This window comes from Sinocyclocheilus rhinocerous, unplaced genomic scaffold (genome assembly GCF_001515625.1).
Source record: "Sinocyclocheilus rhinocerous isolate Xijiao unplaced genomic scaffold, SAMN03320098_v1.1 scaffold659, whole genome shotgun sequence".
Taxonomy (NCBI): domain Eukaryota; kingdom Metazoa; phylum Chordata; class Actinopteri; order Cypriniformes; family Cyprinidae; genus Sinocyclocheilus; species Sinocyclocheilus rhinocerous.
In genome coordinates this window covers 2,114,284-2,129,732 of record NW_015652995.1, presented here as the reverse complement: position 1 = coordinate 2,129,732, position 15,449 = coordinate 2,114,284, and the positions used below count along the sequence as shown (strand labels likewise).

At 36.7% G+C, this 15,449-nt stretch overlaps 1 protein-coding gene across 1 annotated transcript in view; it reads right to left on the bottom strand.

The window, feature by feature from the left end:
- LOC107715240 (phosphatidylinositol 4-phosphate 3-kinase C2 domain-containing subunit alpha-like) overlaps positions 1–15,449 on the bottom strand; it is a 38,174-nt gene that overhangs the window by 3,088 nt on the left and 19,637 nt on the right. Inside the window, exons 9-29 of the mRNA XM_016521321.1 lie at positions 15,254–15,400; positions 14,782–14,821; positions 14,162–14,381; positions 12,043–12,165; positions 11,752–11,919; positions 11,119–11,227; positions 10,884–11,026; positions 9,003–9,191; positions 8,648–8,741; positions 8,169–8,263; positions 7,702–7,882; positions 4,410–4,514; positions 3,906–3,998; positions 3,396–3,525; positions 2,385–2,521; positions 2,118–2,275; positions 1,722–1,890; positions 1,392–1,501; positions 1,087–1,294; positions 786–910; positions 589–706 (exon numbers count right to left, since the gene is read on the bottom strand). Coding sequence (XP_016376807.1) covers positions 589–706; positions 786–910; positions 1,087–1,294; positions 1,392–1,501; positions 1,722–1,890; positions 2,118–2,275; positions 2,385–2,521; positions 3,396–3,525; positions 3,906–3,998; positions 4,410–4,514; positions 7,702–7,882; positions 8,169–8,263; positions 8,648–8,741; positions 9,003–9,191; positions 10,884–11,026; positions 11,119–11,227; positions 11,752–11,919; positions 12,043–12,165; positions 14,162–14,381; positions 14,782–14,821; positions 15,254–15,400 — 2,862 coding nt within the window. The remainder of the gene's footprint in view (positions 1–588; positions 707–785; positions 911–1,086; positions 1,295–1,391; positions 1,502–1,721; positions 1,891–2,117; positions 2,276–2,384; positions 2,522–3,395; positions 3,526–3,905; positions 3,999–4,409; positions 4,515–7,701; positions 7,883–8,168; positions 8,264–8,647; positions 8,742–9,002; positions 9,192–10,883; positions 11,027–11,118; positions 11,228–11,751; positions 11,920–12,042; positions 12,166–14,161; positions 14,382–14,781; positions 14,822–15,253; positions 15,401–15,449) is intronic.

The window sequence follows — 15,449 nt, the reverse complement described above, 5'->3', positions numbered from 1 at the left end:
ATGACAGGGAAGAGAAGAGATTGCTGAATAAAGTTATTATTTTGTTTTGTTTTTGCGCAAAAAGAGTATTCTCGTCGCTTCATAAAATGATTGTAGAACCACTGTAGTCACGTCGACTGTTTTAACGAAGTCTTTAGTACCTTTATGGATCTTGAGAGTTTGGGTGGAGTTGCTGTCAATGGAGGCCTCTCTGAGCCATCGGATTCTATCAAAAATATCTTAATTTGTGTTCTGAAGATAAACGAAGGTCTTAGGTGTGTGGAACGACATGAGGGTGAGTAATTAATGACAGAATTTTCATTGTTGGCTGAACTAACCCTTTAAGCAAGGATGCATAATATTGATAAAAATTGATCAGTTGTTTATGATTAAATAAATGCAGCCTTGTTATACGTAAGAGACTCCAAAAACATTTGAAAAATTCAGACAATGTTACTAAAAATCAGTGCATATTCATTTGAGTGATTTAATTGGTTGACTCCTCATCACTGCTGGAGATTAACAACAACAGCAAAAAAAGCCTAAAATGATATTTTACAATAACATTTTAAAGCAACAACTTTTTATGTAAAATTTCCATTCACCCACCTGGGTGACTTCTGTTGAACCCCTCATCAGATTGTGCATATAGCTGCTCAATTCCACCTTCCTTTTGGATGCCACATCCTTGATATGTGTACGTCCCAGCACCATTTTACTGGGAAATCTATAAACAGAAAAAGACTCTTAGGAACATAGAAGTGTAGAATTTGACAAACCATGGTACAAGAGGTGAATTCATATACCCCGGCAACTTCCACAGAGGGAAAAGGATGGTTAACTTGTTGTGCAGTTCCTGGAACTCATCAAAGGTGCGGAAGACAAACTGCGGCTCACTTTGACCTTCCCTAAGGATCCGTATAACATACGTCTGAAAGATATATGTGAAAAATCAGGTGAAATTGGGAGAAAAAAAAAATTCTTCCTTGAAAGGAAGATACTAAGTATATTTACAAAATATATTCTTTAAGTATTTGTAATAATTTTTGTTATTACTACAAAAAAATTATATAAACTGTTTTATAAACTCTTAAAAATTAGTCTCACATAGTGCTTGTCTGGATTGTATCTCTTCTGAAATGAAAATATGGAGGCATCTCGGATCCTGCCGTCCTGCTTTATTGTGTATGTCCGGGGGGCGAAGGAGAGGATTGGCTCATCATTGGAGGGAAGACCAGAGAAACGCAACTGGGCCAGGTTATGGAGGAAGAAATTAAACTTCGTGGCCACACTGCCAAGACTAGATTCAATCAACCTATAGGAAAAAAGATACAGAGACAGGTATGTAAACATTTTATGTAGAGAGCTAAAAAAAACTAATAAATCCATGAGCAAAAAAATAAAACATTTACCTTGTGAAGAAAATTGTAGCCTCTGCATCTGTAGTCTGAGGTTGAAGAGCATCATACACATATTTAAGATCTTGGACTCCAGTAAGCTCAGGTAAACCGGACTGTGTCATCTGTGTTAAACACACAAATACAAAACTGATCAATAAACAAGTAAACAGTAAAGCAACAAAAGTCCTGAATGAAGAAAATTATGCAAACAGCTTCCTGTCCCTTGGGTTGTGCAATGACCTTAAATGAGCAAAACATTTAAACAGAACCATTCATGTTGACAAGACCTTATGGATGACACACAAATGACTGTTTTGTATGCAGTGCAGAGCTGTACAATACCAGAGACAGTAGGTTGAGGAAGAGGTTGGAGTGTTTGCGTATCAGGTTGTAGGCTTGAGAGCAAAGGTCAACAAAAAGCTGGAAGCGGCTAGTGGGTCTCTCTCCTCCATTAATGACGTAAGCCATATCAGAGGTTAAGACAAATGGTGCTCGGTCCCTGCAAAAGAGAACAAAAAATTATTAATAAAACCACAAACTGGGCAGTCTTATATGTGGACCCTGGACCACAAAACCAGTCTTAAGTCGCTGGAGTATATTTTTAGCAATAGCCAAAAAAAACAATGTACGAGTCAAAATTATCGATTTTTCTTTTATGCCAAAAATCATTAGGATATTAAGGAAAGATCATGTTCCATGAAGATATTTTGTAAATATCCTACCATAAATATATCAAAACCTAATTTTTGATTAGTAATATGCATTGCTAAAAAGGCTATGTGGAACATGTGGCCGGTGGAGCGCAGCATGATGTTATCGTTGTGGCGGTCACAAATGCCTAGGATGTAAGTGGCCACGCAGCATCCTGCGCAGGTGTAGATGAAATTCTCTGAGGCCTGACAAGAGATGGTTTCGATTAAGTTCAAAAACTCAATGAACCACATGAAGAACTTGGCCTTGACTAAAGCTGCTATGCATAATCATCCAGTTTGGTTTTAAATGTACCTTCTCATACTCATCCTCAGCAGGGTTATACTTGCGAAGCCACTCGGCGAGAGGTTTGTCCTTGAAGGAGCCCGTCACTCCGTACTCCACCTGAATCTTCCTCAGCGTTTCAGAAGACGGAACCAACTCCACCATGCCTGGGTAACCAAACACAAATGTTATAATAGATGCAGACATTACACTGAGCTACTCTTCTGTCTCGATGAAAATGATTTTTTAAGATAAATAACCGAGACTAATCACGCAGCTCGCAAAACGCTTGTTCTCTCTACGGCGCCATCTTGCATCCCCCACAAAGTCATTTTTAATAAAGCCATATCAAGTTTTTCCTGCACAGAAAAGTCAATTTTATTTTTCATTTCAATTTGCAACATTTTCTCTGACCCGTAGGCTATTTTTGTTGTACCTACAATGAATAGGATATTCATTCACTACCATTCAAAAGTTTGGGGTCAATAGGTTTTATTATTATTATTAATTTAAGAAATTAATAAATCAACAAGGATGCATTAAAAGTGACAGTTAAAACACTTATAAGGTTAGAAAAGATTTCAAATAAATGCTGCTCTTTTGAACTCTATTTATCAAAGAATCCACAAAAATTATTAAGCAACACAACTGCTTCAACATTGATTATAATAAGAAAGAGATAATTAGAATGATTTCTGAAGGATCATGTGATACTGAAGACTGGAGTAAAAGCTGAGTGAAAATTCAGCTTTTCTATCACAGGAATAAATTACATTTTAAAGTATATTAAAACAGAAAAAAAACTTTATAATTGTAAAAAAAAATTCACAATATATATACTGTTTTACTGTATTTCTTATCAAATAAATGCAGCTCTGGTGACCATAAGAGACCCCTATCAAAAACAAAATATCTTACAGACCCCAAACTTTTGAACAGTAATGTAAATCATAATAATATTTAAAAAAAATATACATATTTAACTATTTTATTCTAGTTGGAAAATAGTTAAATAGGTTTTAAATGTAGAGCAGAACGCACCTTTATCTTTTCCAGTAGAGATGCATTTGAAGTTGACAATGCGCAAGTCCAGTCCCTCCTGCAGCCAGATCCGATCCATAATCCGAATCATCTGCAGCGCCAACATGTCCTGCCTCAGATCCTCTCCAACCTAAGTTTCAGTTAAGACAGATAAGCTATTCGGACATACCTCACACAAACAAGAGTATCTAGAACTCTGTGCTTAAATATGTAGGTACAAGATTTTTGTTTTACTACTGATTCGACCACTAGAGGGCATGTTCATGACTGAGATGAGACTTTAAATTTGGTTCTTTGTCTGCAGCACATTTTTTAAGTGAAGACTAATTTCCATCAATCATGCATGTTTTATAGTTTGAGTTCAATGGAAGATCCCACCATTGCAATTAATTGAAAAAGGAACCGACTGCCCTGTGACTACTGTCAAACTAAAGTAATGTAAAACAATAACAAACCTCAGCAGGCATACATTCTAACTATGGAGGCCCCTTCACTATACTGTACACACACCTTAAACATGACGTTAATCTCGTCTCCCAGTGGGTCTGCGTTAACCAGTGCAATCTTCAGAGGTACAGCGTTGGAATTGAAGAAAGAGCAGGCCTAGTTTCAACAAAAGCAGCACCATGTTACAAAAGCATCACAACATCAGCCTCAGGGTTTTAGTTAGATTATCTTCTTCAACATGGCAACAAAGAGGGTCTTTGAAATGGGGGCAGATCTGACTGGAGGAGAAGAGATGGAGTTCAGTGACACGACTTTGCTGAGTGTGCTAAACTCTACATCTGAAACAGGAAGAGAGGGGGAGTCAGCAAGGATGATAAGGAAGTGAATCACGTGAACGCTTCCCAGCAAAACGGAACAAAACCTGGCATGACATGAGAACTGAAGAGATCTGTTCCTTGGCTATGTGGTTTTTGAAGCTTCTATAGAAATGCTGATGAAATGCATTAATCAGATTGAGAATGTAGGTTCGATAGGGTCAATTTTGTTGTCATGAATTTAAGCACTCACCTTGATATTGAGTTCTTTTGCCACCAGACTGGGGCTAATAGGGAGTCGACAGCTGTTCTTCTGGAAGAAAGACTGCACCCTCTCTAGACCCTCCAGCAGCACCACCTACAAAGAACAAATATTCAGACTGGCAAATGAAGTAGCATTAAGACTGGATTTGACTGATAAGAACTACAACCTCATGACTTCTACCCAAAACTCCTAAGCTTCCAAAAACTTTCAAGTTGAGAAGTTTGGGTTAGAATAGTTTTCAAGAGCGCTAGTATAAACACTTCGAAGCTGTAAAAGCAGACTACATGAAACAAAATAAACATTAATTGAAATAAAATAAAACATAAAAAAACTTGGTAACACTTTACAATAAGGTTCATTAGTTAACATTAGTTAACTACTTTAGTTAACATGAACAATACTTCTACAGCATTTATTAATCTTAGCTAATGTTAATTTCAACATTTATTAATGCATTATTAAAATCAAAAGTTGTGCTTGTTAACATGCACTGTCAATGCACTGTGAATTAAAGGGATAGTTCACCCAAAAATGAAAATTAGCCCATGAATTACTCACCCTCAAGGCATCCTAGGTGTATATGACTTCCTTCTTTCAGACGAATCCAAACGGAGTAATATTAAAAATTGTCTTTGATCTTCCAAGCTGTTTAATGGCAGTCAGCGGGTGTTGCAGTGCATCATTCCAAAAGAAGTTAAATAAAGCACATCCATCCATAATAAAAAGAGCCTCACACGGCTCCGGGGCATGAACAAAGGCCTCCTGTAGCGAATCGATGCGTTTTTGTAAGAAAAATATCCATATTCAAAACGTAATAATCACTTTAATCTAGCTTGCGCCAACAGTTGTACACGGAAGCAGCTCCGGGAGGATGACGTAAGATGTCGGCATTGCGCAGCCGTGTGAGGCAATTTTTATTATGGATGGATGCGCTTTATTTCACTTCTTTTGGAATGATGCACTGCAACACCCGCTGCGCTGACTGCCATTAAACAGCTTGGAAGATCAAAGACAGTTTTTAATATAACTCCGACTGGATTCATCTGAAAGAAGAAAGTCATATACACCTAGGATGCCTTGAGGGTGAGTAATTCATGGGCTAATTTGAATTTTTGGGTGAACTAACCCTTTAACATGATCTAACAAAGAACGACTGTATTTTCATTAACTAACGTTAACAAAGATTAATAAATACTGTAATAAATGTATTGTTCACTGTTTGTTCATGTTAGTTAATACATTAACTACCGGAACCTTATTGTAAAGTGTTACCAAAAACTGATTTTCAGTTAGTTGCAAAGGCAACAAACACACAAATTACAAAAACATACAACAACATTACTAAAATTAAACTGAAAACAATGTAAAAAAAAAAATCTAAATATTAACAAAAACTAAAACAGTATATCAACGATACTAAAATGAGCTGTTCAATATTAACAAAAACTAAAACAGTATATCAACGATACTAAAATAGCCGAGCTGTTCAATGTCCCCAACAACCTCTGTAGTCCCATTTAGCCACTTGTTAGCAACAGACACATAAAAGCCTGAAGTAAATCATGACTGAATTACTGATGTATTTTATGTCGTAGGATAAAATTACTTGCGTTAACCACAGACCTTTAAACAATGGCCCATTCAAAAAACCCAATGGAATTGGAAGGACAAAATCGTTAATATGTTTCTGGGTTTTAGGACTCATTCCTGCAACACTCTATTTAGCCAAGACAGACAAAGCCATAACATGATAAAATGTGTTTACAAGTAAAGTAATAAAGAGCAGTACAAAGAGCTTTCCATCTGTATGTAAACCACTTGTTCACATGGGAGATATAAGATGAGGCATTATATGACCAAAAGTATGTGGACACCCCCTTCTGACAGCATGTTTGGCCAGGCCCTTTAATTCCACTGAAGAAAGATCTTAATGCAACAGAACACAATGACACTCTTGAGAATTGTGCGTATCCCACTTTGAGGCATTGCTTTGGGGAGGACCCTTGCGCAAAGTGAGATCCATAAAAAAAATGATTTAGCCATTGATTAGCACTTGACTGGCCTGTACAAAACCCAAATCTGAACCCCACTGAACACATTTGGAATGAATTTGAACACCTAATGTGAGCCAGACATATCAATATCTGACCCCACTGATGCTCTTGTGCCTGAATGGAAGTGCCAATTTTTTAAATAAATGCTCAACATGCACTCATTGGCGTGGTGTTTTGGTTTCCATATATTTTTGCCATATTGCGTATCAGTACAAGACAATATATCAATATTGACTGGATGAGCTGGAGGGATCAAGGGTTCATCCAAATACAATCACCCATTGATCCAATAATCTGTCACAGGTCATTGTACTTATTAGAAAAACACTTTTAAGCGTTTTGCTAGGACTGAAAGTCAAACCCAGCTCTTGTTCAAACCCAAAAGAAAACTGAAAAAAAACAAGAGATTCCTTGTATACTTATGTAACCTTTCCTTTATCTGATGTTTATTCAGATCATGTTTTGAACAGTATAATTAAATTAGATTTTGAAACTAGTTGTTGAACAATTTAGAAAATCCTGCACTTGTTTCCCAGAAGCCTTTGGTTTGAACTCATTGATCCTTACTGGATTTAAGAAAATAAAACCTACAACTAAAACAAAGGAGCACAAGATTCTGCTGCTGGCACAGATCTACATTATCTTTTTTTTCAAGAAATTAACACTTTTATTCAGCAAGGACGCATTAAATTGATCAAAAGTGACAAAAAAAATAAATAAAAAAAACTTGAACTTCCTATTCATCAAAGAATTTTGAAAACATATAGCACCATTTCCTCAAAAATATTAAGCAGCACAACTGTTTTCAACACTAATATTAAGAAATGTTTCTTGAGCGTCAAATCAGCACATTAGAATGATTTCTGAAGGATCATGTGGCACTGAAATTTCAGCTTTGTCATAGAAATAAAAGACATTTTAAAATATTATATAATATAATACAATATATATACAGTATGTACAATATTACTGTTTTCACTGTATTTATGATCGAATAAATGCAGCTTTGGTGAGCGTAAGAGGCTTCTTTCAATAATATTAAAAATCTTACCAACCCCAAACTTCTGAACAGTAGTGTAGCCACATCTACGGACAATGTGTGTGTGTTAAACTTCTAAATAAAATAATATAACTATAAAGAAATGTTACACAATTTTTGGGATGCATTTTACACAGGTTAATAATCATAAAACATATTCTTTAATTAATGCCAGCCATTAGCTTACCTGTCGGGTGGAGCTGTTTGCCTGCCGCACTTTTTCGGCCAGAGCGCCCAGCAGCTGCACAAGCCTGGTCTGCTTCTCAAGCTCAGCCCTCAGGCCAGTCCCACACAGACACAGCAGCGTGCCGAGGATGCGGTCATAACGCTGACTGAACGCTGGGTCCTGCACGGCATCCCTCAGCAGCCTAAATCCAAACAGACCCCAGCAGACTGTGTCTAAATCTTAAGCTCACTTACGTTTCACAGTATGCTCTCAATCTGAATTTCAACAAATGACCATATTCTTAAACAGATAAATAAATAATGACAGAAATTTCATTCCTGGGTGAATTATCCCTTTAAGAAATAGTGTGTTTCAGACCTCAAAACTTTCTCCACCAAAATAAAAATTATGAGATTAATAGTGATTAAATATCTTAATGAACTGAACACTCTTAAAATGTATATGATCCTTTTAATAAACAACATTACCAGTAAAGATAATGTGCAATATTGATATTTCCCAGAGCTCGAGACAGCAGAAATATCGCCAAGGCATTGTTGAGGTGACACTCGAACTTCACTGCCTGCAATTTACCATAAATGCTTGTCAGTACATCAGACAGTATACTTCAAGCATACTTCACAGAAGACAACAGAATTATGTAACATACATATGAAAATGTACTTAAGTCATACTTATGTGGGTCAGAAAAGTTCATTAAAATAAATGCATTTAATTTAACTTTTAACTTTAATACATTTTAATTTAACTGTAAATAACATGCAATCAAGCATCCAAAAACATTCTTTAAAGCATTATTTAAAAGTATACTTTTTCCATGTGTATAACCAAGAAAAAGCAACAGAAAGCACTATGACAAGCTGTTTATAGAAGAAAAGATACATGCATAAATGTGTTTGTTTGTTTGTTTGTGTGTGTGTGTGTGTGTGTGTGTGTGTGCACGCACCTGCACCAGCTGAGGGAGATAGTCAGCCAGCTCATCATCACTGCTGCTCTCGATCCAGCTCATGGCCACTTTCCTCACCTCTGTGTCAGCAAACCTGAAAATAACACACACAACCAAGCACAACATTCACCACATGCTCAGCTCCCTCTCCATCACAGAACAGTAATAAAGCAAGTCATGAGACCAATAAAGTGGTCAAAAATGATTTAAGTTTGAAAGAAAGATATAACAAAGAAAAATCATATGACCAAAGTGACACATTAAAAAGGTCATATGGTAAAAATGAGCTTGTGCAATACAGAAGGAAAGGCGAAAGTGGGCCATAAAACAGAGAGGAAGCGGGACAGATACATACTTTGAATCAAGGAGCTCCAAGGCTGAAACAGGCGACAGAGGGGGCCAGTGGTGCAGAAGTGAGTGGATCTCACCCATACTGCCCCAGTCCCAGCTGGGTGCACTGGCCAAGATTTTGGGCAGGCTGTATTCATAGTCCCGACAATAGTACCGCTGGTCCCAGAGCAGCTGCCTGTCTGCTCGTGACAGCCTGGTGGAAAAGAATGCTGGGCAATGTCAAAGAAGACAAAGTATCGTATTTTCCAGAACATAAGTTGTCCCTAACTATAAGTTTCAAGGGGTCAAAACTGCATTCAGAAATAATGTAAAATACTGATAAATAAAACAAAACTTTTACAAACATTACGAACACTATAAAAATGTAAATTTTACTGCCCCTCATTCCAGAATAGAACCGGAAAAGAGTACAGAAAAACGTAAGCATAAAACAAATTATAGTGGCATTCATTCTAGACATTAATAATAAAAGCAAAGCCTGAACTAATTTGTTTAAAGTAAACGATGGTATGTGGAAAATGAGCTGCACAAATAAACTTGGGTTCAAGTACCTCTGTCAATAGGCACAATTCCAAATGTGCGTGCTTTGCGCATGTTTTGCATGCTTGATGTAAAATTCATTACATAGGTCACTTCGTAATATAAAAGTTACAGTATGTTTCAGATGATTAAAAAAATGCAACTTATATACTAAAAATTATGGTACTTTCTGTGGGCTTCAAACTAACCCAAGAAGCAGACACTCTAACCCGTTAATCCATGAACCATAAAGTAATCTTTAGTTCTGATCCAGAGATAAGAGGCACAGGAAAGAAGTCACACCTCTTAAATGTGTCTGCAAATGGGCAGTCAAGCTGGGAGCCCGGCAGCTGTTGGCACTTGGTGGGCATTCAGAGAGACATGCTCACAAAATGAGCATGGAGAGCTGCCCACCGGCTGAGGCTGAGTGTTGTGTGGCTGTTTTAAAGCTGACTGAGCATTCTGTTTTACATTTGAGAGATGCATTTGCAGCAGAGCATACTAAACAAGGCCTGACAACTGTCTACTTTACAGCTGCAATGTCTCCTTATCAATAGAGATTTATTCTGACGTCACAAGCAGTTCAAGTTTGTTGTTATTGCAGAGAATCAAGTTCGCTTTTGCTATCTTTACAAGAAAACCTCTAAAAAGTTATTCCTATGAAACACTAAATAGTTCTCATAAACATTGTGACTCACAGATTGTCCTGTACATACAGAAGAAGACAGATGAGAATCAAATAATGTCTGTTTGGACAAAAAGAACTGAATCCCCTTCTCTAGGCTCAGACTTTTACATTGTTAAAAAACTTTCTATTTGAAATGAATTATGCTCTTTTGAACCTGAAAAAGTGCATCATCAATGTATGTGCACTGTATTTTGCTGCGGTGTGAATATAACATTAAGCCAATTCACAACTCTCTAAACACTAATGATGTCCATGTCTATTTAATAGATGTTTTTAATACACTGAAGCTCAAAATCACTTAATTCTCAATTTAATTAAAACCCTTAAATAAGAGAAGCAAGCTGAAGGGGATCCATATAATTGGAGTAACTAGGCGGAACTGATTCAATTACATAATGCTCTCAAAGGCTCTTTTATCCTCCATATCTGAAATCATGTTCAGTTCATATGCTACTTAGGCTTATTATGAAGCTTCTAATGCTCAAACAAGACAGGAAGCACTTGGCACTGTAACTGTATCAAATATTCTGATTAGGGATTTACCAAAAGCCAGAATCAAAGCCTACAAACTAATCCTACCTAAAACCTTACGACTACTCTTTAGCAAGAACTGCTATTTCCTTCATGAAATGCAAATCTACATTATGCCGTGAGGTCTTTTAAGTGATGCAAACTTACCCAAAAGCAGATGCTCGTGCACACAGCTTTTCAATCTCACTTCGATCTCCCAGATCAAGTGGCTCTAGAGACTGAGGGTCTGGGCAGCCGTTCTCCTGAGGACCAACATAGAGCATGTCCACCGCAGGACTGGGGAAGTCAACCTGTGCATGGTCAGACAATGATATTTAAGTGTAAATCAATGTCAGTGAAGAGCAACTGACTCTAGATGGAAAAAAAGCGCAAATAAAAGAACCTGCAGTATGATCCGTTCTGAAGGATTCTTCCCCTTGCCTGCAGCTCCAGGCTGAAGGACTTGAGGAGACGTCCACAAACTTAGCAGCTTGCTACCTTTTGACAGCACCCTGAAACACAAAATGCAGGAAGCCATGTTTATATTACTTATTATACTGCAGTCTCAAATGTATTAAATTACCACAGTCATCCAAATATACAGTGGTCATGTTGTGCTGTCATATAGGAATTGCCATAATTACAAGATTCTGACTTTTTGTTGAACTTGTAATTATAAATGGGAGAGTCCTAACTTTATGAAACCTCCCACTTTGTGAGTGAAACACATCTGTAATTTTATCATAGCCAGTGTTACCTAATGTGTTTTCTTTGTTCTTCAGGATTTTACATAAAGAGGAAATTATGAGATTACATAGTTTTCAGTCATCAACAATGAAGCTGTTTATGGATCCATTTTGGCATTATGAACACTCAATAATTGATTTATTGCTGAATTATTATTTGTTGGAAAAAAATACAAAGAAAGATTGCATACGCACCTAAACAAATATGAAGCAGTCCTGAAACTTCTACAACTTACAATATACTCTCAAAGGTAAATCTAATTCATTTTAGGCATTATTTTATGACTTGCCTTCTGAAATCAAACAGAGGCATGGACACTCTTCTCAAAAGCTCTGGGCCCTTCCGTTGCTTGTTGGAATCTGGCGAGTTGTTCGCATTCTGGTTGAGAACCCCATAGAGAGAAAGACTCAACATGGCCTCCAGCGGTAACAGCGCCACTGAAATAGGGAAACTGATCCTAAAGAAACAGAGGAAGTTGTCAGCAACAGCAGAAACTGGCAGCAATCCCACTGATTTCCCTCTAATTCTAAAAACTGCAGGAAATAGCGTGCCAGCATGTTTAAGGGGCATTAACACTTACAATTCATCCCATTTAATGTGGTAGAAAAAGCTCTTGTATGTTCCCACTTTTTTGGACTGGACAGGTTTGAAGAGATTCCTGTTGTTGTGGGTCAGGGCACACATCAGGTAGTATTTTTCAAAACTGAAAAACAGGAAGGACAAATTACTCTATGGCACGGAAAGGGAAGAAAACATCAGCCTGTACTTATCTATTGCCAAAAGCATAATTTGACTGAATACGATATAAATTAATCAAGACTACCACACTATTAAAACACTGTTTTCATTTAGTTTTATGCGCAGTTTACACAAAAATGGTTTGCATATATTCATTCAAATATTTGTTTGAAATGTTTCAAATGATGGCAAAGTATGTGCTTTCGTTTTTCAACACGGCCAATCAAAGTTCAAATATTTTTTAGGATTATAGATGGCACAAGGATACATATTTTGAATCTCTTTCGGTGTGGTCTATGGACATTTTTCATACTACTATAAATAGACTCCATGATGAAGCACTGTGGTAGAAAGTATCCTCAAGAGAAAAATTAGTGACAAATAAAAGCTTCTCCCTCTAGAGAACTGGAGACTAGAGAACAAAATACAGAACCAAGTGGTGCAGAACTTTGACCCTCCTTTCCCTCCAAACACACACCCACACCCCTCTCTCTGTGCAGATCTGCCTGCTCTCACTGTTCTTTATGGAAATCACTAATCAAGTCTATTTCAGCCACGGCAGAGCAGTGCTGCTGCTGAGGCTAGATAAAGAGAGCTAGAGATAAAGCAAGCTACGCAGTAAGGCCTAAAACAAAGATTAACCCACTGACTTCAACAAACTAGCATTCAACTAAGTTCCATAAGAGTAAGAAACTCCCTTGGTGATATAAAGTATCAACTATTTTAATGTATTACACATATATAGACATGCACACCCTGCTATTCAAAAGTTTGGGGTTGGTAAGATTTCTCATAATGTTAAATCTTTTATGCTTAGGGCTGATTAAAAATACAGTACGATGCAGTAATATTGTGAAATATTATAACAATTTAAAACTGTAATTTATTCCTGTGATGGCAAAGCTGAATTTTCAGCAGCCATTACGCCAGTGTTCAGTGTCACATGATTCTTCAGAAATCATTATAACATGCCCATTTTTTGCTCCCGAAAAATTTCTTATTATTATCAATGTTGAAAACAGTTATGCTGTTTAATATTTTTGTGGAAACTGTGATACATGATACATTTCAGGATTCTTTGATGAATAGAAAGTTCAAAAGAGCAGCATTTATTTGAAACAAATCTTTTGTAATATTATAAATAAACTATAAAAAAAACTTCTAAACGGAATATACACACTATATATTAAGTTTCATAAAAACTGTCAATTGACTAGTTATTTGAGCCATCCTCGTCTAATGATTAACAAGCATGAAAGCAATGTTATTGAAGTTTTTGAGTCATTTTGATTTCTTTTTGTGGATCAAAAATAAATAAATAAAAATCCCAATTTTAGGCCATTTAAGAACAAATACTTAAGTTTCAAAATATATACAGAATGTCAAAAAGATTTAAATATTTAGCTGTACTGCACGGCCTTAGTAATAAGAGATCATCAGCAACATCGTGACCCTCCAAATATTCATTATCAGAGGACACAGCCCTCATTCCTTGCAACATTTTTATAGGTGGCCATTTCAAAAGAACGTTAAATACAGTTACTTTTGAGTGTAGTGAATGGAAATAACACAATTCTAAGCTCTTCAAGTTGGGTTAGACGTTGAATGGTCCAGATATAATTTACTGAGGCTGATTGCTCCAAAAGAACAGACCCAAAAATTACTCAAATTATCTTGGAGGAAATAACAGTGTAATGAATATGGACTAAGGCAGTGCTTTGAAAGTAGTAGAGAAGTTTACCTTGGCTGTGAGTTTGTTAAACAGAGTCATTATCAGTCTGACGTGAATTAAACAGCGTTTTAGTGCTTATTTAGACTGCGGGGCTCGATACGCCAAAACAGGAAGGGAAAATGGATTTCTTTTAAAATCCATTTCTTTATTGAGAAAGTATTAAGCTAAAGCTTATACCAGCTTCAGAAACACTCATCTCACAAGCACTAAAAAGGGACACAGTGCTTACCTGCTGACCCAGGTAGCAGGAATGCCATGAACGGCAAACAGAGTGAACTGCAGGTGTTCTGTGGTGCCCGAGGCCTCTCTGCTGTCCCTCCTGTCCTCCATGTGCTCTTCCATCGTGCAACCAGGAATAGTTGGACAGAAAGACCTCAGATAGAGTTTAGCGAGATCATACACAGCGTCTGTGAGTCCGGCTAAAATCTCCTCCACTGGGCTAGCATAACCTGGGGATCACAAGAAGCTGAGTAAAGCATAGGTGAACAAGAAACAGCACATCCCAGATTTTTGGAAACATACAATCATGTAAAAAAAAAAAATAGTTAAAGCTGCAAAGCATTGTTTTGCTACTACTACTACTACTACTAATACTATACAGAATGGTTGGATTTGGACATGAAAGTGGACTGGATCATGAAAAATAAAACTACAGAGCAAAGTTTTGATAGCACAACAAAGCCACAGAGCTTACACATTTTCAGGGGGAAATATCCACCAAAAGGGCTTACTTGTAGATGAGTGTGTATATGAAGTATTAGAGCAAAGTATTTTAATATTGAAAATACTACATACATACTTCGCCTTTTAAGAGAAGGACATTGAGATGACTTTAGGAGCTGAGCTTACCATTAGCTGAACCTGTAGAAGCTGAACTTGTGGAACCAGCCTGCAAAACAAGTGTTCTTTAAATATATATATATATATATGCTAGCAAAAAAAACTAAATAAGGACTAAAATTGCTGTGCACTAAAAATTGCACTATATCTATACCCTGTCAGCTATTTTTTTTTTATTAATTTAAATTTTTTTAAATTAACAGTATTGGATAAATAAATAAAATACTAATAATTGAATTAAACAAGGTTAGATGTAATATTTAGTGGATCTTTTTTTAATACCGTATATTATAATGTTGTGATGCCTAAACTTACTTTTACAATTTAAAGTAACTGATTTTTAGTTTAGTTTAGAACTACAATATCAGCCATTTATTAACAATCGGTTATTTGTCATAACATTAAAATAGGGACTAGCTTACAAGTATCAGCTACAGTTTTAATATTGTGCATAGCACCGTTACACTGAATGTTCTCTGACCTCTGGAGAACGTGTTCTAGGAAGGTTGACAGCGCGTTTGAACCTCTTGATTGCATCAGTGATGGCTGGTGTCTCAATTTCATCCAGAGCACAGCACAGATTTTTAACAGATTGAACCACACTGTCCACTGTTTTATACAGGGTGCTCTAATGAGAGAGAGAGAGAGAGAGAGAGAGAGAGAGAGAGAGAGAGAAA